This window comes from Odocoileus virginianus, chromosome 16, assembly GCF_023699985.2.
Source record: "Odocoileus virginianus isolate 20LAN1187 ecotype Illinois chromosome 16, Ovbor_1.2, whole genome shotgun sequence".
NCBI classification, from domain to species: domain Eukaryota; kingdom Metazoa; phylum Chordata; class Mammalia; order Artiodactyla; family Cervidae; genus Odocoileus; species Odocoileus virginianus.
Genome location: NC_069689.1, coordinates 17,567,390 through 17,591,208, shown reverse-complemented (window position 1 = coordinate 17,591,208; position 23,819 = coordinate 17,567,390). Strand labels below are relative to the sequence as shown.

The 23,819-nt window shown below is 40.8% G+C and overlaps 1 protein-coding gene across 4 annotated transcripts in view; it reads left to right on the top strand.

The window, feature by feature from the left end:
- Window positions 1–443: 443 nt before the first annotated feature.
- Window positions 444–23,819, top strand: part of PPP4R4 (protein phosphatase 4 regulatory subunit 4) — a 101,661-nt gene continuing 78,285 nt past the window's right edge. For 3 of the 4 annotated variants that reach the window (XM_020899166.2, XM_020899165.2, XM_020899168.2), the window contains exons 1-2: window positions 444–849; window positions 2,349–2,422. In XM_020899166.2, the coding sequence (XP_020754825.2) occupies window positions 727–849; window positions 2,349–2,422 (197 nt within the window). In that variant the 5' untranslated portion in view covers window positions 444–726. Of the gene's footprint in view, window positions 850–2,348; window positions 2,423–19,646; window positions 19,873–23,819 lie in introns of those variants that run through there. The other variant, XM_070477899.1, reaches the window with a different exon arrangement.

Genomic DNA, 23,819 nt, shown 5'->3' with positions numbered 1-23,819 from the left:
TCTTGGAAAAATCCTGTTTTAAGATTCAGTTTTAAGTGTCTCAGGAGTCCTTTTTCTGACGGCTGCCCTCCCTACGTTAACTCCTCCCGGACTGTATTCCCAGATAACCGTCTCCAACAACCTAGCACACCCCAAGTTCTATCTGCTTATTTTGGGTACACACCCCTCCCCCAAGGAGGAGTTACCAGCTCCAAGGAGAGTTACCCAGCTCGTGCGCTGGGGTGGGCGGTCCCATGAATAACCGCACCACAATTCCGGCAAGTTAACCAAGATCCCAGCCCACCTTCCCCTTTGCTTCCCCCACTTATTGGTTCATCTCCGCCCCGGGTCTACCGACCCCAAAACCGACTCCACCGGCTGCAGTAGGTAGGAGGCTCTGCGCATGCGCTACGGCCAGGGGCGCGCTCTGTCGGGGGCGGGGCGAAGGGGCGAGGAGGGCGGCAGTTGCTTCCGGCCCGCCGGCAGCGGGCGCCCGGGAGGGGGCGGGGCCGAGGCGGGCACCTCCGCCGACCCGGCCCCGCCCCCACAGCCCGCCCGCGCGCTTCGCCCCGCCCCCTCGCCTTGACCGCCCCGCCCCCTCGGCTGCCGCGCTAGTTCTCCCGCCGCCCGCTAGCCTCCCGCCGGCGGAGAGCGGGAGAAAGTGTTGCTGGTGGGCGGCCGCGGGGCTGCGAGCGTCCGGCATCCCAGGGCCGCTCCGGCCCGGGCGGCGAGGGGGCCCGGCGGTCCATGCATCCGCTGTCGCCCGCCGCCGCCGCCGCGATGGATTTCAGTCAGAACAGCCTGTTCGGCTACATGGAGGACCTGCAGGAGCTCACCATCATCGAGAGGCCGGTCCGCCGGAGCCTCAAGGTGCGCCCCGGGGAGGAGGAACTGCCCGCAGGGCGCCCGGCGGCTGGCCCCTGCCCCGACCCCCGCCCGTTCGCTCCACGAGGCGGCCCGGGACCCTCTCGGAGTCCTGCTGCCCGCCCCCGCCCCCCTCAGTCCCCGAGGGCCCGTGTTACCCTAACCCGACCCCTCTCGGGCCCCCTTCTTCGACGTGGCTCGGCTTCTACCAGCCTGGACCCCCAGCCCTGAGGGACGGGCGCCCGGGGCTCGCCCGCGACCCCTCAGACGCCTTCGCTTTTCCAGTTGCCCGGCCCGGCCCGGCCCGCCCCGGGCCGTTTCCCTAACCCGGCCCCCTCAGGAACGGGCCGCCGAGCCCCTTCGGTTCGGGCCAGCCCGGCGTCCTCTCCCGCGCCGTCCCTCTCTCACGGCCCGGGACCCCTCCGTTGCGGCCCCTCTCCTCCTGGGCCCTGCGGGAGCTGCCCCTCACAGCCGCAGCCCGCTGCCTCCCGCGTCCTCTCCTTGGGGCTCCCCCTCCCCCCGCCTCAGCTCCCTGGTGCTGCTGCTGCCCTGGGTTGTGGATCTAGTCCCAGTCTTCAGTTAACACGGCCCCGACACTCTCCCCGCTAGCTTTTCCGGAGATACCTCAGATCCCATCCTCACCCCCCGCCCCCCACCTCCGTTCTCATCAGCAAGCCCAGGGCCCCCACTTCACCTCCCAGTCCACCAGCACCCATCCTGGAGTCGTTCTGCTCTCGGTCTTCAAAGCCCTCTCGACCCTTTGTCCCGATCCTGAGTCACCACGTGTCCCTTCCTTCCAGCCCCTCCAAGACTCTCAGCAGGGACCCTGCTCCCCAGTCCCCTTGGGAGAGTCAGCCTTCACTAGGCGCCCCCCCCCCCCCACCTTCCACTAGCTCCCCCACCCCGCAGAGTCATCTTGCTTCCCGAGGCTCCAGCCCTCACTGCTGCCAAACCTAGCTGACCTACCACCGCCCCCCGCAGTTGCTTCTTTAACTCTTTTCACTCCCACCTGCCGCAATATCTTTGATTTCCTTCCAGCCCCAGAGTTTATTCCCTTCCCTCCCCCAATCCAGATTTCGTCTTTCTCATTCTCCCTCGGCTGTCTGCAGTCTTCATTCCCCCCGCCCCTTTTAAGCATTTCCTGGGATGGAAATGCTGGCGAAACATTCTTAGATATTAAAGATGAAAACTACGTACATATTTTACATATGCACATACAATTGATTTCAGCAAGGCTCTGAAGCCACAGTGTGTTTCTCAGGCTTCAGTCTAGAAGCTAGAAGAATAAACAAAAGAAAACAAAAAACCACAGAGCCCCCCAAACTCCACCACTAAACCCGACCATTAGAGATATCTATGATTTTAGGGTGGCAGACCCCTTAATTAGTTTTCAAGGATAATGCTTAATTGCAAAACTTTTTCATTAGTCTGTACTCATATAGGGTCCCCGGAGGCAAGACTTGAGCTGCTGTTTGTGTGCATAATTTGTATTTTACACTTGACAGACACCAGAAGAAATAGAAAGATTGACAGTTGATGAAGACCTCAGTGATATTGAAAGGGCTGTTTATCTGCTCAGGTATTTCCCAAAGTCTTTTTGTGATAATTCCTTCTCTTTTCCTGTGGCAGCATCCACAAATGATTTCTGAAATGTCATGTTACCGTTATGTTCAGATTGACTTAACCACTTGAACAGAGTACTTTTGCATGTGCAGCACTTAATTATGTCATAAATTAGATTTAGATGTGAGTTTATGAATTTCATAACTGAAATCAAGTAAGATACCTAGCTTATAGAATATTGCTTGAAGGAGGAACAGAACAACTCATGGTTTGAGTTAAATCTCTAAAAAAAAAAAATCTTGCAGCTTTGGTTGTGTTCACATAAGAGCCGATAAATTTAGATGAGACTTAAGAATATCCAGTGATTAATTTTAAGTTAATTGTAGAGTTTGAACTTTATATGGTATTTGCAGAAAAAAAAATCCGCAAATATGGTAGTTCCACTTTTTTCCTCAGGATAACCTGTTTATATTGCTTTTGCTATGTGCGCTTTGTAATTTTGCCTAAGAGATTTTAAAATTTAATTGAGTCTACTCTCACTTAAGGTTCATCTCATAAGCTCTATAGACTTGCTTAAGCCAAATGGTTATGACAAATATTTACAAGGTTTCTTTCAGCTATTTTAAAAATTGTGCTGTGGATTTAACTTTAAAAGCTAATGTGAGCATTTAATGAATTTATAGAAATACTTCAGAAATAGGAGTTTTCCTAAGGTATTTTGTGTACATTGTTTTAACATTTTTCTTGCACAACATTTCTTTTTCCCCTTTTGGCAGCTGAGTTTTTGCTTTTGTTTTTTAGAATCAGATTTTGAAAACTGGTACTATTGACCTCCTTGGAATATTTGTTATCCTTGTTTCCTTTGCTCAGGTCTGCTTTGCCAGTTTCAGGTGCTGGCAAGTTTCTTGCTCTTTTCTTGTTTTATAGATCATGTTTCCAGTCCCATGATATTCTTTGAATAACTGGTTTTTTGTTTTTGTTTTTTTTTCCCTTTTAAAAAGAAGCAAACCTCTCCTTGACTTCCATTTTCTTATTCTAACATCTTGGGTTCTGTTCTTATTTAAGTCAGAATTTTAGCATGCTTATAATTTAGACCAATCTCTTCAATAATTCTGTTACTTTAAAATGTTACCGGATCTTAGACTTTATGTTGATGTTGTTTCCTTTCCTCTTTTGGTGATTTATAGTAGCATGCTCTCATCATTTCTATTTATTTATTATTTAAAAACATTTTTGTATTGGAGTATGCTGCTGTTGCTTTTGCTTCAGTTGTGTCCAGCTCTTTGTGACCCTGTAGCCTGTCAGGCTCCTCTGTCTGATTCTCTGATTCTTCACCCCAGAATACTAGAATGGGTTGCCATGCCCTCCTCCAGAGGATCTTCCTGACCCAGGGATCAAACCAACATCTCCTGCATTGGCAGGCAGGTTCTTTACCACTAGTGCCACCTGGGAAGCCACTTACTGGAGTTTAGTTGATTTACAGTGTTGCATTAGTTTCTGGTGTTATCTACCTATTTATTTTAAAATGGTTTTATTTATGTATGAATTAGCAGTATGTGTTTTTGATGTTTTATAGAGAATGCTCCATTTAACCTGTTTTGATAATTGTGTAATATTTGAAGTACTTTATTCCTTAATGATGAACATATCCAATATGGTGAACAGAAGTTGTAAGCATCTGCCTTTTCCCACAATTCTCTTGTTTGGAGTAGGCAGACAATTGGTGAAAATTGGGTAAGCTTCTTTTAGCATACAGCAGTTGATGATGTGAAGTCACTGCCTACTTACTCCTACTGAATCTTCTCCAGATAAACGCTGGCTTACAATTAGGAAACAGAGAGTCTTGCTCTACTTACTGGCGACAGCGGATACCTCATTCTAGGTATCTGTGACAAGGCTTCTTTTTGAGGATAGCTTATTTTCTGTTTTGCTTTTATTGTTAGCAAACCAGGTCGTCTAAGTTGTTGGTGGTTCTCGGACACAGGACATGAGTTTCACCCAATTCTAGAACTTACAAAGCCCTTACAGAGACAGATGGGGCCTCTCCTTCTTAGGCAAGAGAGTTTGGAAAGAAATCTGCTACCTCCTTTAGTTTCTTGTGGCTCATCTACCTTGAAGGAGGTTTGCAAGGTGACTCAAAAGGCAAACACTAGTTTGGTTGTGCATGGGTCCTCCAGCCAAGTTCTTCTTTTGTATTCCTGCCCTCTCACCTGCTCCTGGGGGAAAGTGGAGTTTCACCTTTAGGACAGCTTCTGAAGAGAGAACACAAGGGCTGCCTGAAAGGTTCTTTCTTCCCTGAGATTCAGGGGAAGGGTGTGGGATTGTCTTGTGGACGTGTTCCAAACTTTGCCTCTGTTAAAGCTGTTAAAGCCTCTTGTCTCATGTATTGAGCCTTCTATTTTAATTATAATGTATTCCTTTTTTTCCTGTTTGTACTTCCCAATGCTGTAAAATCTAATACTGAGTTCTTTTTTTCCCTATGATTTTCAGGTTTATTTTTGAGTACTTTACCTTTTCCTCTGTTTTAGATATTCTCTATCCAGAATTTTCCTCCTTGCTTTTGAATGTCAGATTTGTTTTTTTAGCTCTCTTATTTTTGTGTATTACATCTATTTTGGAGATTATGCTACCTTAGAATTCAGAGTCAAATGTGTAAATATCAGTAGGAAATGCTTTATATTAGTGGGGGTTCTGATAGCATTTAAACTGAACGTAGTGTCTAAAAAGGCATTATATTGGACTGATGTCCAATGAAAACCAAATTACACTGTTCATTATCTTACCCTAAAATATGACAGACCAATTATTAACATTGTTTTCATAATTAAGTTTAGAACATTACGCTGTTTGAAGATTTGACACAGATGATTTTGTGGTTTTGCATAAATGGGATGCTGCTGTACCCATCGGCGGCATTTAGCTGTGAAGCAAAACAGCTTTCCTAATAGTCACAGCTTGTGGCTTAGTCAAAATCATATCACATCTTCTAATTCTCTCCCTTCTTTGTGAGTTTGGTGTATATTTTAGAAGTGTACTTAAAGCAGGTGAATGGATTTGTTAGAGAAGGGTCCTAAGTTTGCATACTCTGTTTTCATTAGGTAAACCTTTACTCACATATGTAATTGCCTGACAGATAAATTTCAGATCCTTAATTTGGCATAAGTGACTCCATCTTAGCTGTGCAATGGGATGTCCCATTAGGCCTTCAGTTTTTCTTTTTAAAAGTTTGATTGAGATGTAGTTCATATGCCATTTTTAGCTGAATGGTTTTGTGTTTTTACATAGTTGTGGGTTCGTTACCACAGTCAATTTTAGAACTTTAATCATGTCCAAGAGAAACCCTTTACCTATTACCAGTCACTTCCCTGTTGTTTTGGTACCTTTGCCCAGTCTTCCCAGCCTCTGGGAACCAGAAATCTACTTTCTCTATGGATTTGTCTTTTCTGGGCATTTTATGTAAATGAAATTATACAATATGTGGCCTCTTCTGACTTTTTTCCCCAAGGTTTTTCCTTGTTGTAGTGTGTGTCAGTACTTTTTTTCTTTTTATTGCTGGGTAGTATTCCACCATAGGGGTATATCACGTTTTGTTTGTTCATTCATCAGTTGATGGTCATGTGAGTTGTTTCCACTCAGTCTTTCCTTCTTGAAGCAGTCCGGTTGCCCTGTTCACTGTTACTCAAATACATCACGTTCATCCTTCACTGCTCTTCCCTTTCCCTGGAATACCTTTCATTATATTGACACCTCTCCAGCATCTTCCATTGCCAGGATCCAGCTGTAGTCTTGAATCTTCCATGAGACCTTGGTCTGCTGAAACCACATGGATCTCAGGCTTCTCTGAGCTCCCGTATCAGTTTAGTGGCTGCATACCTTGGTATTCCTTAACGTAAAAGTGTGCATAGGTATTCTTCAACAGACTAGGCTCTTGGAGGGCAAGCTGTGTTTTATTGTTGTTGCTGTTTTGGTTCTTTCTTATTCTTTGCTGTGATATAAATATATACCTCTTAATGGGATAAAGTGTATTTATTTACTTATTTTAAGATGACCAAAGAATTCCTAGTGAATTCAGCAACTTTTGATTTTGTTGTTTTGTAGGCCATAGAATCAGATTTAGGGTGTTTACTATTCTACCATTTACTGCCTGTGACCATGGGCAAGTGATTTATGGTTGTTATGTCCTAGTTTTTTTCATCTGTTAAGTGGAAAATAGTAATTCTTGTTTCACAGTGTTGTTGTATTCTGTGTAGAGCCCCAGACACCAAACGGGAACCCAATTAATATGAATTTCCTTTTGTTTCCTGTACCATGTCCCTAATTCCTTACTACTTACCTGCTCAAGGTATATTTCAGACTTGTAAAAGAGGATAGCAGTATTAATTTTGCCTTCCAGTAATCAGATAAAGTAACAGGCAAGTAAAGTATGTCAACAGGTTTGTGATAGATATCTATTAGCTTCCTTTGCTAATAGTATATTTAAATACATTGTATTTTTAATAATTAATTAATTTATTTATTTTTGGTTGCCCTGGGTCTTTGTTGCTGCTCATGGGCTGTTTCTAGTTGCGTCAAATGGGACCCACTGTTTGTTGTTGTGCGGGGGCTTCTCATTGCAGTGGCCTCTCTTGTTGCAGAGCACGGGCTCTCCCCCACAGGCTTCAGTAGTTACAGCACACAGGCTCAGTAGTTCCGGCTCACAGGCTCTAGAGTGTGGGCTCAGTAGCGGTGCGCAGGGTTAGTTGCTCCGCAGCATGTGGGATCTTCTTGGACCAGGGATCGAACTCATGTCCTCTGCATTGGCAGGTTTACCTCTTTACCAGTGAGTCACCAAGGAAGTCCCCTTTGCTAATAGTATTTACCAGAATCTTCACATATTATAATTGTTTTAAACTGATGGTAAGATCAGCCTGTTTAAGCAATATTTGCTATTTGTATTATGCATTAAATGTGTTGATTTGTTAACATATCTAACTTTTATGTTGCTTTCTTTTACAGTCACTTTAAAACCATCTGTCACTTTGCACTGTGAATTTTAAAACATTTTGCACTTTGCCTTTTAGGGATAGTCACATAAGGTACATCTTTAATTAGGAACTTTCTCCCTTCTGCACTCCCCCCGCCCCCCCCACCACTGCCCACCTTTTAATTAAGAAAATAGTAAGTGCTCCCCCTAGTGAAAGCACAGACTGAGAATTCTGCCAAATCTGAAAATAAAACCCTATAAACTGTGGCTATTCCTAATCTCATCCTAGGAACTCTTGCACTCAAGACTTGCCCAAGGCAGCAAATGAGGTTAGGAGGAAGAAAGAACTCCAGTAATTAGCTTTGCTACTGGCTTGCTTTTTGTTATTTTATCTTTAAAAAGTACTTATCCCATTTGCCAGGCAAATGGGAAATGTGTGAAAACCTCCTTTGTATGCTCTTATTTCTAAGATCTTCTATACCTTCACACTTCTTTTGCCTTTACTATTGTCTTGATTTCTTTTCATTTTTGATGCCTTCTGCCATTTAGTACTGTTTTGGTGAGGTGGGATGCTTATGGTGTGTGTATTTGTGTGTGTGTGTGTGTGAGTGTGATGAGGGTGAAGGTGGGTCTTCAGTAGCCAGGATTGCTTACCAATTTTCTGCACTGTTGTACATGAGAGACAGATCACAACTTTTAATACCTCACAATTGAGATGAATAGTTGGTAATTCCTGGAGTTGGTTAATGTGGGGAATCATAAAATTGATAAATACTTTCAGTATTTCATTTTAGTGTAAAAAATACATTTGTTTGCCAGAGATTTGTTGTAGATCCATTGCCTTTTGAGTCAGGATCTGCTTAGCACAGTTCATAATCCTTCTTGCATAAATACTTCCATAATACATTTACAGTGTCAAGGTCTGCTGCTGCTGCTAAGTCGCTTCAGTCGTGTCCAACTCTGTGCGACCCCATAGACGGCAGCCCACCAGGCTCCTCTGTCCCTGGGATTCTCCAGGCAAGAATACTGGAGTGGGTTGCCATTTCCTTCTCCACAGTGTCAAGGTCAGGTCTCTTTAAAGTTGAGAATTTAAAGATACTTTTGAAGCAGTCTGAAAACCTGTTTTAGATTTTTATGATCTTTTTTGCTCATCTTTTGCAAGTTGTCTTGTTCTTCCTAATTCAATAACAGTTTTCTTTGGCAACTTATCTTTGAGTTTTTCTAAAACTTTCAATTTAGTTGTCATAGAAACGACTCTTCACATTCATATGTTTATGTAATATTTAATTAAATTATGTAATTGCAGTATCAAGTAAATTGGGATAAACTGGTCTGAGAACAAACACAGCTGCCTCTTGGTTACAGCTCACCTGGCTAAAACAGAAGCGTGTGGGTATTTCAGAGAGCAGCCTATTAGCTCTAAGCTCTCAGCTTGCCTTTGCCAGGGAAGTGAAGAGTGTTGCTTAGCTGAGAGTCTTCTCACACCTTGTTGGGAGATACACGATCCCGTTTCAGAGCATGTGCTGTGATGGCCTTGCTTTATCCTTGGATACTCATAATATTCCTCTCTTGTCTCTCTATTGAGTTTCATGTATGGTCTGGTCTGTTCTTCTTTAACCGTTCTGTTCTAAAAAATAGAAAATAATGGATTAAGAATCTCAGTTAAAGAGGTACTGTCATACACATATAGTTTTTTAAAACAAACTTTTGGAGCATATGCAGAAATGAGCTCACATCATAAAATACACAGTTTGTTATGCTTTTACAAGTTCAAAAACACCCATATAACCAGCATCTAGGTTAAGAAACAGAACGTAACCTATTGTCTAGTTGTGTTAGCCTAGTAGCCTGTCTTGTACCCTTGCCCAATTTCCCCCATTCCCTGCAAAGGGTATCGACTATCCTAACGTCTAACAGTATAGATTAATTTGCCTGAGTTTGGACTCAATGTAGTAAGAACCATGGAATATACAGTTTTTTTTTAAAGTTTTTCTCAACCTTTTAGAAAAGAGATTTGTTCATATTGTTGCGTGGAGAAATACATTGTTCATCCTCATGGCTGTGAGATATTCTATTATATGAACATACCATATTTATTCTTGGTGGACATTTGTTTTCAGATTTTGGCTGTTATGAATAATGCTGCTACAGACATTCTTGTACAAGTCTTTTGGTGAAGATACATATGCATTTCTTTTAGTTATGTTCATAGACATAGAACTCCTGATCACAGCATATGCATATGTCCCACTTAGAAGATACTGCTAAATGATCTTCCCAAGTGCTTGCACAGTTTATGCTGCTTCCAGCAGTGCATGAGGGATTTTACCCTGTTTTTTTAGGAAACAAAAGTGACAAACTTTCTAGTACAGAAATTTCTAGTATATCGATAATGAACTACCTACGTAATAGCCCATATAATTTTCTGTTATTCTGTGTCTGATTTACTTATGTCATCCAACTTTTTCTTTCGTGTAAGAGAGTTTCCATGAATTTTTACACCTAGTTTTTATTGTGCTAGATGACTTGTCTAGGAGACTCTTGGTTATTAGAAGGTCTTCTTTCAAGGGTGCCACCTCTAGTTGCTGTGCTTTTTAATGATTCCAAGGGTCCTATTTTTAAAAAATCATTCAAGTTATCCAGTGTGAAAGTGATGTGCATAGAAATTGGAGTCATCTTCATTTTCGCATCCTAGCATAAGCAGGATCACTGTTTCACATATTCAGAGGCGTACATAATGGATTCCAGCTGTATGTCTTGCATCATCTCTGAGGCCTTATTACTTAAGTCCTTGGCAAACCCTGATGTCCCTGTTTTGGAAAAGTACTAGGTCTCTGAATCTAAGGGGTTTGGAGATTATTTCCCATCTCCTTTTGCTTATCCTTTGCTATGAGAACAACGATGGGAGGCATCTGTTTCTTTTTTTTCCTATTTACTGAAGCTTCTGAAGGCTCTCAGTGACATCAGTGGGAAGTGGAATGCTCTTGTGGGATCTGCAAGAAAAGCTTAAAAATAAAGCGTAAACTATTTTCATCAATGTAAAGGTGACCCATATAATGTCATTGGGAAGACCTAGAGCTTAATAACAGGATGCAATTGTGAGAGATTTGAGCAGTTTTCATCTTGTTAATACAGGTGTTTTTTATACCCTATTTAAAATAGCTACATGTGGGACTTCCCTGGTGGTCCAGTAGCTGAGACTCTGTGCTCCCAATGGAGGGGGCCTGGGTTCAATCCCTGGTCAGGGAGCTAAATCCCGCATGCCTCAACTAAAGAGTTCAGATGCCAAAATGAAGACCGAAGATCCCACGTGCTGTAAGACCCAGGACAGCCAAATAAATAAATATGAAAAAATAAATATAAATAAATAAACACCTACAGGTTTCTAGGCGAAAACATACTATAAAGTAATGCTAAAACAAATGCTTGTATGAAGATTCAAATAAAATGCAGGTTAAGTTCTGTAACTGCAATGTACCTATATTATGGCAATATATGTGTGTATGTTATAAATGTATATATATATATATATGTTTGTGTATGTATGTATTTATTTTCACGAACAATTAGTTCATACTGACACTTGTGACGTAGCTAAGTGAGGCACAAGGAGATTGAATTTTGTCCCCAAACTTATCTAATTAGTTCCCAGTAAAAATTTGGGGTTTTATTGCTTGGCTCCCAATCTTGTTGTATAGTGGTTTCTTAGTAGTCACATTATTATTTAAAGTGTTGACTCAAGGTGGTAAAAATCATAACTCTTAGAATTAGGGTCACATGAAGGGAATTAAGGGCTTCCCCAGTGGCTCAGTGGTAATGAGCAGTGCAATGCAGGAGGCCCAGGTTCGATCTCTGGGTTGGGAAGATCTTCTGGGGGAGGGCATGGCAACCCACTCCTGTATTCTTGCCTGGAGAATCCCATGGATGGAGAAGCCTGGTGGGCTACAGTCCGTAGGATCGCAGAGTCAGACACAACTGAAGCAACTGAGCATGCACGCATGAGTGTTTCAGTGATCTTTAAATTTATACCTCTTTCAACATAGATATTTTGCTTTTTGCAATATCTTCTGCTGGCCATTGTTGGCCACCAGGTGTGATAGGCAGGGAGAAAGTGTTCATTCTTAGTTCTTCACAGTCACTACCTTTTTGACTTTATAATATTGGTATGTAGTAATGATGTCAGAAATAATAGCAAAATCTATTATATCCTTATATGCAGATGGGTCTTATAGTGTAATTCCCCCTCCAAATCAGAGATGCTAATAATGGAGAAGATTTATAATGCAGCTAGCAATTACTTTAGAATGAATTTTATGAATTTAGGTGGTTGTTGTTGTTTAGTTCTAAGTTGTGTCCAACTCTGCGACCCCATGGACAGCTGCAGCACGCCAAGCTCCCCTGTCCACCACTATCTCCCCGAGTTTGCTCAAATTCATATCCATCGAGTTGATGATGCTTTATAGCCATCTCATCGTCTGCCTCTCCCATGTCCTTTTACCTTCAGTCTTTCCCGATATCAAGGTCTTTTCCCATGAGTTGGCTTTTTGCATCAGTCAGCCAAATTATTGGAGTTTCAGCTTCACATCAGTCCTTCCAATGATATTCAGGGTTGATTTCTTTTAGGACTGACTGGTTTGATCTGGCTGTCCTAGGGACTCTCAAGAATCTCCTCTAGCACCACAGTTTGACAGCATCAATTCTTCAACCCTCAGCCTTCTTTATGGTCCACCTCTCACATCTGTACATGACTTATGGAAAATCCATAGCTTTGGCCATATGGAGCTTTGTCGGCAAGTGATGTCTCTGCTTTTTAATATACTGTTTAGGTTTGTCATAGCTTTTCTTCCAGGGAGCAAGTGTCGTTTTTTTTCCCATGACACTCTCAAAAGATTTGTATTTCATTCAAAGAGATAGCACAACAGCAAACTGGGAATTCAAATTAAAATACAAGATATATCATCAGGGTATGGATAGAAATTTTAATTTCATGGCTGCACTCACCATCTGCAGTGACTTTGGAGCCTAAGAAAATAAAATCTTTCATTGCTTCCAGTGATCCCCTATTTGCCATGAAGTGATAGGACTGGATGCCCTAATCTTTTTTTTTTTAATTAATTTAGCTTAAGACACACAAAATATTTATTGAGTCCTTACTTTGTATTAGGCATCTCCTGGGGAATGAGTGGCATTGTACCAGCAAATACTTGTGTTCAAGGAAGTATTAATACTTGTTTAAGGAAGCAAACACACTTCTTAAATTTTAGTAGAATAGAAGTCATCTCTAGTTAATAAGTATGTTGGGTATTGAGAAGGCAGTATGTAGTGTCAGAAATATTTTATATTAAGACAGACCAGATTTATTCTCCGAGGCCGAGACTTGCTCATTTATCTATTGAGAAACCTAGGCTAAGTTTCTTATTTGGGCCCAAGCCTCCTAATCTAAACTGGGAATAATAAAACCTACATTGTAGGATTGTTAAGAAGATTTGGGAATGTATGCGGAGGGCACAATGCTTAGTGTAGAGTCATGTTCAGTAAAGAATAATTGCTCTTGGTCTTTTAAATAAACTGCTGGAAATTCAGAACATCCTTTACTTTGGATGTATAGGAAAATTCCTATCCAGAGAATTCATGTAGTTATAAAATCTTGTCTCCCAGATGGTGCCCCTTTGCAGTTAATTCTCCACCCTGAGCTTGGGCAACAGATCATCTGCTTTTTGTCAGTATACTTCAGTGGCAAATTCTCCTGTTCTAGAACATAGGCATATGTTTTCCTATCTCTTGGCTAATGCCTGAGAATGGAATGCTGGTCATAGGATGGGTATATATTTTTTCACTTAGTTCTATTGAGGTATAATTGATGTCAAATAACCTGCACATACTTAAACCATACAGTTTGATGCATTTTGACACACACACACACACACACACACACACGTGTACACACACACACACACACACACACACACACACACAAGGTTTCTGTTGTGGCTCAGCTGGTATAGAATCTGTCTGCAACGTGGGAGACCTGGGTTCAATCCCTGGGTTGGGAAGATCCCCTGGAGAAGGAAAGGCTACCCACTCCAATATTCTGGCCTGGAGAATTCCATGGACTCTATAGTCCATGGGGTTGCAAAGAGTCGGACATGACTGAGCGACTTTCACTATATAAATATACATGTATATATAAAATATATATACACCCATAGAATCATCATCACCACTAAGATAATGAACACAGCCGTCACTCCTCAGTATAGTTTGTGCTCCTTTATAATGTTCTTTCCCTTCCTTCTGATTCCTTCCCCCACTGCAGACAACCACTGATCTGTCTTCTGACACTATAGATAAGTTTTCAATTTATAGAATTTTATAGAAATGAATCATATAGTAGATACTTTTTCATCTGGCTTCTTTTACTCAACATAATTTTTTCAAGTTCATTCATCATGTTGCATGTATCAATGTTTCATTCCTTTTTATTTTTGATAATTCATTTTAAAGATATAGTCCATTTTGTTTATGTATTCATCAGTCGATGGACATTTGGATCATTTCTAGGTTGGGGTGTTACGAACTAAGTGGCTGTAAACATTCATTTATGGATATTTGGGTGGCCATGTGCTTTCTTTCCTCTGGTGAACAGCTGGAGAGTGGAATGGCTGGGTCATATAGTAGGTGTATGCTTCCATTTTTAAGAAACTGCTGAACTGTTTCCAGGTGATTGTACACTTTTACATTTCCACCAGCAGTGTATGAGAGTTTGGACTGCTCCATATGTATACTTACTGACACTTGGTATGAGCAGTCTTTTTGGTTTTAGGCATTCTGGTGGTATTATTGGTCTGGAGTAGTGGTATTTCATTGTATTTATAATTTGAATTTCCCAAATGACCAGTGGACATTGAGCATCTTTACATGTATTTATGAGTCAGACACATATTTCTTGTTTGGTAAAGGTATATTTAAATCTTTTGCCTGTTTGTTGGATACGAGTGCATGCCAATTTGCTTCTGTCATGGACAGGCTCGTCTGTCCCTGAAAGTCTCCAGGCCAGAACACTGGAGTGGGTTGCCATGCCCTTCTCCAGGGGATCTTCCTGACCCAGGGATCGAACTTGTATCTCTTAGTTTCCTGCACTGGTAGGTGGGTTCTTTACCACCAGTGCCACCTGGGAACTCCCTTTAGTTGGGTATGTGCTTTGCAAATATTTTCTGCCAGTCTGTGGCTTATTTTTAAATTTTTCAAAGTGTACCTATCTTTTAGAGAGCAAAGTTTCTTTCCTTTGCTGTGGTCTAATTTTGATGAGGTCTAATTTAGTGATTTTTTTCATTATAGTTAGTGCTTTTTGTATTGTATTTAGGAAATCTTTGCCAAATCTGGGTCATTAAAAATTTTCCTATGCTTTCTTTCAGAAGTTTTGTGGTTTTAGTTCTTGATTTTAGGTCTATGATTCATTTCCACTTCAGTTTTGTTTGTGGTATAAGGTAAGTGTTGACGTTAATTATTTTCTCCCCACATAGCTATAGCATGTAGTAGAAAAAGGGCCAGAATCATGGGACCTGGTATCTCTGCAGTCACATTCAAGTCACTTAAGTTCTTTAAACACTGTTTCCTCTTCTCCAGGTGATATGATGAGTTGTTGTTGTTCAATCGCTAAGTCATGTCCAGCTCTTTGCCACCCCATGGACTGCATCATGGTAGGCTTCCCTGTCCTTCACTGTCTTTCTAAGTTTGCTCAAAAGGGTCCATCTTGCTTTAGCAGGTGTCTTCAGTTCTAAGATAAGGAAGAGATGTTGAACCCTGGCTTATTTCCTCCACTAGGCGGTGCTAATGAACATCTATATAAGGGATCTTCACCTTGGATAGGTGAACAGTTTCAGAGGTCTTTTTAAAAGGTCATCTTTGAAGAAGATATTCATAATTCAGGAAAGTGCCTATGTTTCATTAAGGAGTAGACATAGTAGTATTATAATGAAGCTGAAAATACTGTTTTTTACTAAAAACTATCAAGAGTAGAACAATATTTTCTTTAAAGAGGTCTGTAGATTTGGTTTGAATATGTTTTGGGTAGAATGAAAGTTATATGGCTAGCATAAAACTATTTACATATTCAGGTGAAAAATCAGGCTGAGGAGTCTGATGGGTTTAGAATAGTCATGAAAATTCTCTTGGTAACAAGCTTCCAAGCTGCATTTGCTTGGAAATACTTTTTGTAATAAATATATGAACTATATTTCCTTGTGTAATGGACATTCTTGAAGGGGGAAAGGACTCACATTCCAGCCTTGGAATGTGGAGGAGAAGGCATCTTCCCTTGTATCTCTGATGATCGTGGGGATGAAGAGACCAACCATACACCTGTGGTTGGTATGGATGCATATCTTGCATAATTTTCCAGTTGTTTGTGGGATTTTTCCACATACCTTCCTGTTTCTAGTCTAATTCTGTAATGGTCACAGACGACACTTCGCTTGATGTCATTTTTTTAAAATATACTGGTTTGTTTTTTGACCAGAGCATGGGTCAGTCTTGGTAATTATTCCATGTGTATGAATATGTATTCTCCTGTTGTTGGGTGTAATATTCTATCAATGTCAGTTGGTCAAGTTGGTTGATATTTTTCAGATCTTCTATATCTCTAAGAATATTTTCTATTTGTTCTACTAACTAAGAGTAGAATATTGAAGTCTGTAACAGATCTGTCTACTTCTTCTTTCACATATAGCATTTTTACCAGTAGTTCATGTATTTTTCGGAGAAGGCAATGGCAACCCACTCTAGTACTCTTGCCTGGAGAATCCCAGGGACGGGGGAACCTGGTGGGCTGCTGTCTGTGGGGTCACACAGAGTCGGACACAACTGAAGCGACTTAGCAGCAGCAGCAGCATGTATTTTGATTTTTGTAATTAGTGTATATACAGCTAAGATTGTTACGTTTTTCAGTGAAGTAATCTCTCATAGCTATGTAATGTTTGTCTTTATCCCTAGAAATATTCCTTGTTTGTAGTCTACTTTATCTGATATTAATATACTCATTCTAGCTTTCTTTTGGTTAGTGTTGATACAGTATATCTTTTTCTACCCTTTTACTTTTTTAAAAAAAGTTTTTAAATTTTGGAATTATTTTAGATTTCCAGAGAAGTTACAAAGATAGAGAGTGACTGTATGCCTAGTAACAGTCTCCCCTAAAACCAACATCTACATAGCCATGGTATATTTGTCAAAATTGAGAAATTAACATTGGTACAACACTGTTTACTAAGTGCTAGACTTTGTTTGGATTTCACCAGTTTTTTTCACTAATGTCCTTTTTTCCCGTTTCAGGATCCAGCCCAGGATATTGCATTTAGTTGTCATAGCTCCTTAGTCTTCTCTTGGCTGTTACATATTCTTAGCTTTTTCCTTGCTTTTCGTGATCTTGATAGTTTTGAAGAGTACTAGTTAGGTATGTTGTAGAATGCCCTTCAACTTGTGTTTGTCTGATGTTTTTCTCATTGTTAGATTGGAGTTATAGACTTTTAGAGAGAGTATCATAGAGGCATGCCTCTCTCATCCTGTCATTTCAGGGGTACATGACATCAGTATGACTTATCACTGGTGATGTTAATCCTTATCACTTGGGTTAAAGTTGTATCTGCCAGATTCCTCCACTGTTTCAGTGGTGAGAGAGGACCTTTCAGCCTTGCTCCTGATCTTAGGGTGGAAACATTCAATCTCTCATCACTAGGTAAGATGTTGGCTATAAGTCTCTAATACTTGTGTGCCCTGTCGTGTCCAGCTCTTTGTGATACTATGGACTGTAGCCTACCAGGCTCCTCTTTCCATGGGATTTTTCAGGCAGAAATACTGGAGTGGGTTGCCATTTCCTCCTCCGAGGGATCTTCCTGACCCAGGGACTGAACCCATGTCTCCTGCTTGGCAGGCAGATTCTTTACCACTGAGCAACCTGGAAAGCCTCTAATAGATATCATTAAGTTTAGGAAGTTTTTTCTACTCCTTCCTAATTTGCTGAGAGTTTTTATCATGAATGGGTATTAAATTTTGTTGAATTTTTTTTTCTAAATCTATTGATAACATATATGATTTTTCTTAGAGTCCCTTAATATGGTGAATTACACTGATCAGTTTTCAAATGATGAACCAGTCTTGCATTCTTGGGATGAAATCTACTTGGTGAATTTTTCCTTTTGTTTCTGGATTCTATTTGCTACAATGTTTTGAGGATTTTTACATCTATTTTAATGAGAGATAACTGGTTTGCACTTTTCTTATAATATCTTTGCCTAGTTTTTGGTTTTAGAGGAATGCTCATGAAATGACTTGGGAGGTGGTTTTCTGTTTTTCTGGAAGAGTTTATCTAGAATTGGTATTATTTCTTCCTTAAATGTTGAGTAGAATTCACCCATTAAACCTTCTGGGCCTGGAATTTTATTTTTGAAAGGTTTTAAACTAAAAATTCTATTTGTTTAATAGATATAGGGCTCTTGGGCTCATTTATTTCTTCTTGAGTGAGTTTTGATAGTTTTGGATACTTAACTCTATTTCATCTGCATTATTGAATTTATGGACATCAAATTATGCTATGCTAATATTCCCTTTTAATGTTTGTGGGGCCAGTAGTGATGTCCTACCTATCTTTTATTCTTGATCTTGCTAATTTGTGTCTTCTTGCTTTTCTTCTTGTTTAACATGGCTAGGGGTGTAACATGGCTAGGTTTTTTTGTGTGTGTGTGTGTGTGGATCTTTTCAAAGAATCAGCTTTTGGTTTCATTATTATTATTATCAATGTTTTCCTGTTTTCCGTTTCATTGATTTTATTCTAATGTATATTATTTCCTTCATTCTCCTTGCTTTACAGTTAATTTTATCATCTTTCTCTAGTTTCTTAAGCGGAAGCTCAGATTATTGATTTTTAGAATGTTCTTCTATTCTAATGTGTGCATTTTTAATGCTGTAAATTTCCCTTTAGCTGCATCTTACAAATTTTGATATGTTGTATCTTCATTATCATTTAGTTGAAAAAATTTTAATTTATCTCAAGATTTCTTCTTTGACTCATGAAACTCATGAGTCATTTAGAAGTGCATTATTTCATTTCCAAATGTTTGGAGATTTTCTGCATACTTTTTTGTTAGTGATTTCTAATTTAGTTCCATTATGGTTTGAGCATGTACTTGGCCTGACTTCTGTGACCTCTGCTTTTTCCCCATTACAGCTCTGACTTCATTTTTTACTATTCTCTTCTTTGCTTGCTGTGTATTCCAGGCATCCTTGCTGTTCATTAATATATCAAGTACACATTACCTCAGCACTTTTGCACTTGCTGTTCCTTCTGCTTTAATGTTTTCTCAGATATCTGCATCACTAGCTCTATCATTTCCATCAGTTCTTTCCTGATTTGGGTTGCCTACTTATCTCAGATAAGTGGCACCAGCATCAATACTTACTGTCGCAGGTTTAAAAACCTGGGAATATCCCTGTTCCTCATCTCTGCTATTTAAGCTGATTAAATCTTTCATTTACAAAATAGGAACATTCACACAGCTTATTGTAGTTTACTGATAGACACATTAGTAAGAAAACATTTGTTTAGTCAAAATGGTTTTCACATATTGGATTAGCAGAGACTTGCTGGAGGGTCAAAAATCCCAGCATTTTACTCATTTCTTTTGGTATTGCAGGTGTGTAAATAGATGTGGCTTCCTTTTTTTTTCCTTCAAGAAAAATATTTCTTCATGTTCTAGAATGACGTATACTTTATTGTTTAGCTCTATATGTAAATATGGGCTTACCTGGTGGCTCAGACGGTAGAGAATCTGCCTGCAATGTGGGAGACCTGGGTTTGATCCATGGTTTGGGAAGATTCTCCTGGAGGAGGGCTTGGCAACCCACTCCAGTATTCTTGGCTGGAGAATCACCATGGACAGAGGAGCCTGGCAGGCTACAGTCCATGGGGTCACAAAGAGTCAGACACGATTGAAGCGACTCAGCACAGCACATACATATATATAAAATCCGGCTTCCTATGTGGCACCGTGATAAAGAACTTGCCTGCTAATGCAGGAGACATGGGTTCCATCTCTGGGTCCGAAAGATCCCCTGGAGAAGGAAAGGGCAACCCACTCCAGTATTCTTGCCTGAAAATATCCTGTAGAGAGAGGAACCTGGTGGGCTATAGTTTATTGGGTAACAAAAGAGTCAGACGTGACTTAATGACTCAGCAGCAATGTATACTAGTCTCTAGACTAATTTTATGTTTCTTTTTATTTGGCAGTGAAACCTATGTGCAGCAACTTGAGTTTTTCTTTTAATCTCTGTTGCTAAGGAACAGAGCACAGCCACTAACCAGCTGTGTGACCTTAAGAACATCATTTAACCCCTCTGAACTCTGTCAGTGAAGCGAGAGGGCTGGACTAGTGATGCTGCTGAGACTCCTCCTTGCTCTGTGACTCTGTAAACTTAACTCTGTGCTCACCCTGGTTATCAGCTTTCCTCACGTGGTTAGTACATCTATTTCTCTGCTCCTTCAAAAGAAGAAAACATATGTGTGAAATTAAGTTATTATTAAGGAATCCATGAGAGACCTTAGTTTCGTTTTTTAATTTAAATTAGATTCTTGCTTTGTAGAGGTAGTATCCTGACTGTGGCAATAACTAGCTGCTTAACCTTGAACACTAGCTAGCTGGCTAACCTTGTGGTGCTGACAAAGACTCTTGAGAGTCCCTTGGACAGCAGGGAGATCAAACCAGTCAATCCTAAAGGAAATCAACCCTGAATATTCATTGGAAGGACTGATGCTAAAGCTCCAATACGTTGACTACCTGATGAGAAGAGACTATTCATTGGAAAAGATCCTGATGCTGAGAAAGATTGAGGGCAAGAGAAGAGGTCAGCAGAGGTTGAGCTGGTTAGATAGCATCACTGACTCAGTGGACATGAATTTGAGCAAACTCTGGAAAGATAGTGAAGGACAGGGTAGCCTGGCATGCTGCAGTCTGGGATCGCAGAGTCGGAAACGACTTGGTGACTGAGCAGCAACAAACCTTGAACTACTTCCATAGTCTCTGTGGATGTTGGTTTATTCATTGTCGCAGTGTGAGGGAGTGAATTAATATGTATAGGCCTTCTTCAGCACCATTCCATCATATTCTATCGTTAGCGTCATAGAAAAGGATTCACTATTTCACACAGCTTTTGCAGATTGCTTTTGGGTTGACCAATGAGCTTTTACATTTTACAATGAGTTGTTTGTATTTCTTCTGATTTGGTACCCAGTTTACAGTAGCATCAGTCAGATGAGCAGACCAGATCCATGTATATTGTGTTAGGGACTCTCCTACTAAGTCTAGAAGTGTCATGTTCTCCATCTCCAGACTTAGTATCTCTCTGACAGAATTTCGAAACTGGTGGCTGTAGGTTGGGCTTTTCTCCCTGACATTGGGCCAGCATGTTTGCCAGGTGCCACCACCTCCACCCTGTCTCTCCCAGAATGCCTTGCTGGCTTTTCAAACTGAACATGCCCGAAACAGAATTCTTTACTTTTTATCTAAATATGCCTGTACTTGTCACTGGAGCCTGACCATCCTTTTAAATTGTGCTGGAGGGAGACCTGGGAATAATTTTATACTCTTCCTTTTTCTGTCAGTCATTAGTTTTATATTAAGTCCTATTGATTTTATTTCTGCAAGAAGGCGTTTCTTCCTTGCCACTCTAATTCAGATACACAGAATCAGAATGGTTTGTTTTTATTGTTTTCTATTTCCAGAGCACAGCGACTGGCAAATACTGAGAGTTCAGTAAGCCTTTATGAAATGATTGAACAAATCCCATCAGCCTGGAACCTTGGAACATGCTGTTCCTTCTACTCTCTCACTTGTCACTGATTTCTGCTCATCTTTCAGGGCTTGACTTTTCAGGGAAGGCCTCCTTGACCTCCATACCAAAAGTGTTACTTGATGTTACTGTGGACTGTTCCTTAATGGGTCTTTGTATACTTGGCATGATTTCATTGATTATTTTTTTAACCTGTTCGTCTCTGACTATGAAGCTCTAACAGGGCAGGGTTTGTGTCTGTCTGTCTATTACCATGTTCCTATCAGGGCTTACCTCGGAGTCCAATATGTAATAAGCACTCAGTTCCGTATTTGTTGTCTGATACTTTCTCTGGCCCAGCGTTTCTCATGATGTACTCTGCATATAAGTTAAACAAGCAGGGTGACAATATACAGCCCTGATGTACTCCTTTTCCTATTTGGAACCAGTCATTGTTCCATGTCCAGTTCTAACTGTTGCTTCCTGACCTACATACAGATTTCTCAAGAGGCAGGTCAGGTGGTCTGGTATTCCCATCTCTTTCAGAATTTTCCACAGTTTGTTGTGGTCCACACAGTCAAGGGCTTTGGCATAGTCAATAAAGCAGAAATAGGTGTTTTTCTGGAACTCTCTTGCTTTTTCGATGATCCAGTGGAAGTTGGCAATTTGATCTCCAGTTCCTCTGCCTTTTCTAAAACCAGCTTGAACATCTGGAAGTTCACAGTTCATGTATTGCTGAAGCCTGGCTTGGAGAATTTTGAGCATTACTTTACTAGCATGTGAGGTGAGTGCAATTGTGAGGTAGTTTGAGCATTCTTTGGCATTGCCTTTCTTTGGGATTGGAATGAAAACTGACCTTTTCCAGTCCTGTGGCCACTGCTGAGTTTCCATATTTGCTGGCATATTGAGTGCAGCACTTTCACAGCATTATCTTTCAGGATTTGAAATAGCTCAACTGGGATTCCGTCACCTCTGCTAGCTTTGTTTGTAGTGATGCTTTCTAAGGCCCACTTGACTTCACTTTCCACTACTCCATTTCTTCTAAGAAACGCTGGGCTGGAAGAAGCACAAGCTGGAATAAAGATTGCTGGGAGAAATAACAATAACCTCAGATATGCAGATGATACCACCCTTATGGCAGAAAGTGAAGAGGAACTAAAAAGCCTCTTGAGGAAAGTGAAAGAGGAGAGTGAAAAAGTTGGCTTAAAGCCCAACATTCAGAAAACTAAGATCATGGCATCTGGTCCCATCACTTCATGGCAAATAGATGGGGAGACAGTGGAAACAGTGTCAGACTTTATTTTTTCTGGGGCTCCAAAATCACTGCAGATGGTGATTGCAGCCATGAAATTAAAAGACGCTTACTCCTTGGAAGGAAAGTTATGACCAACCTAGACAGCATATTAAAAAGCAGAGACATTACTTTGCCAACAAAGGTCCATCTGGTCAAGGCTATGGTTTTTCCAGTGGTCACGTATGGATGTGAGAGTTGGACTGTGATGAAAGCTGAGCACTGAAGAATTGATGCTTTTGAACTGTGGTATTGGAAAAGACTCTTGAGAGTCCCTTGGACTGCAAGGAGATCCAACCAGTCCATCCTAAGGGAGATCAGTCCTGGGTGTTCATTGGAAGGACTGATGCTGAAGGTGAAACTCCAATACTTTGGCCACCTCATGAGAAGAGTTGACTCATTGGAAAAGACCCTGATGCTGGGAGGGATTGGGGGCAGGAGGAGACGGGGGCGACAGAGGAGGAGATGGCCGGATGGCATCACCGACTCAATGGACATGAGTTTGAGTAAACTCTGGGAGTTGGTGATGGACAGGGAGGCCTGGTGTGCTGCGATTCACGGGGTCACAAAGTGTCGGACATGACTGAGTGACTGAACTGAACTGAGCTGACTTTCTCTGGCTAGATGTAAAGCATCTTTAGATTGTGCTGGGGACTCCAGAATGAGTGCTTGGTCCCCAGCAGCTCTTGAATAAACACTTACTGAATTATTGAACATATCAGCCCACCCATCTTCTGTAGGTTAAGTAATCGGGTCTCCTACCCTCCTTACGATAGCTATTTACCATCCTTTCTTTCTGCAGGTGCCAGAGATTTGGCCTTATTTTCTCTCTCTCTCTCTCTGTAAAAATAGCTGTCAGTTACTATTCTGTTTTTCTCCTGGGTTCTTAGCTTCCTGGATTGGCTGATATGTAAACCCAGTTCTCTTAGCTAGTCCCTTTGCATTGCTATGTCATATATCTGTATATTGTTTTAAAGTATTTTAAATGGACTTTTTACTACCATCTGTTAATGGGGACATTAAGAAGAATAAAGGGAGATATTACAATGTTTCCAGGAATCTTCCAAGTTTATAAAGTTATTCTTGAACTCGTGTTTTATGTACCTTTCAATATTCCTGTTATAGCTCAATATTTAGGGCAGATGTTGATAATCTTTCCTTTTACTCTTTGCAAAACACTGTACAACAGTGATTTTCAAAAAAATCTTTTTTACCATGATTCACAAGTAAGGAATACATATAAAAATTGTGACTAGTGTATATATATATGTGCTTGTGTGTGGGAATTAGTATATATAATTGAAACTAAATTTTAACAATTATTATCCTTCTATATATATTAAA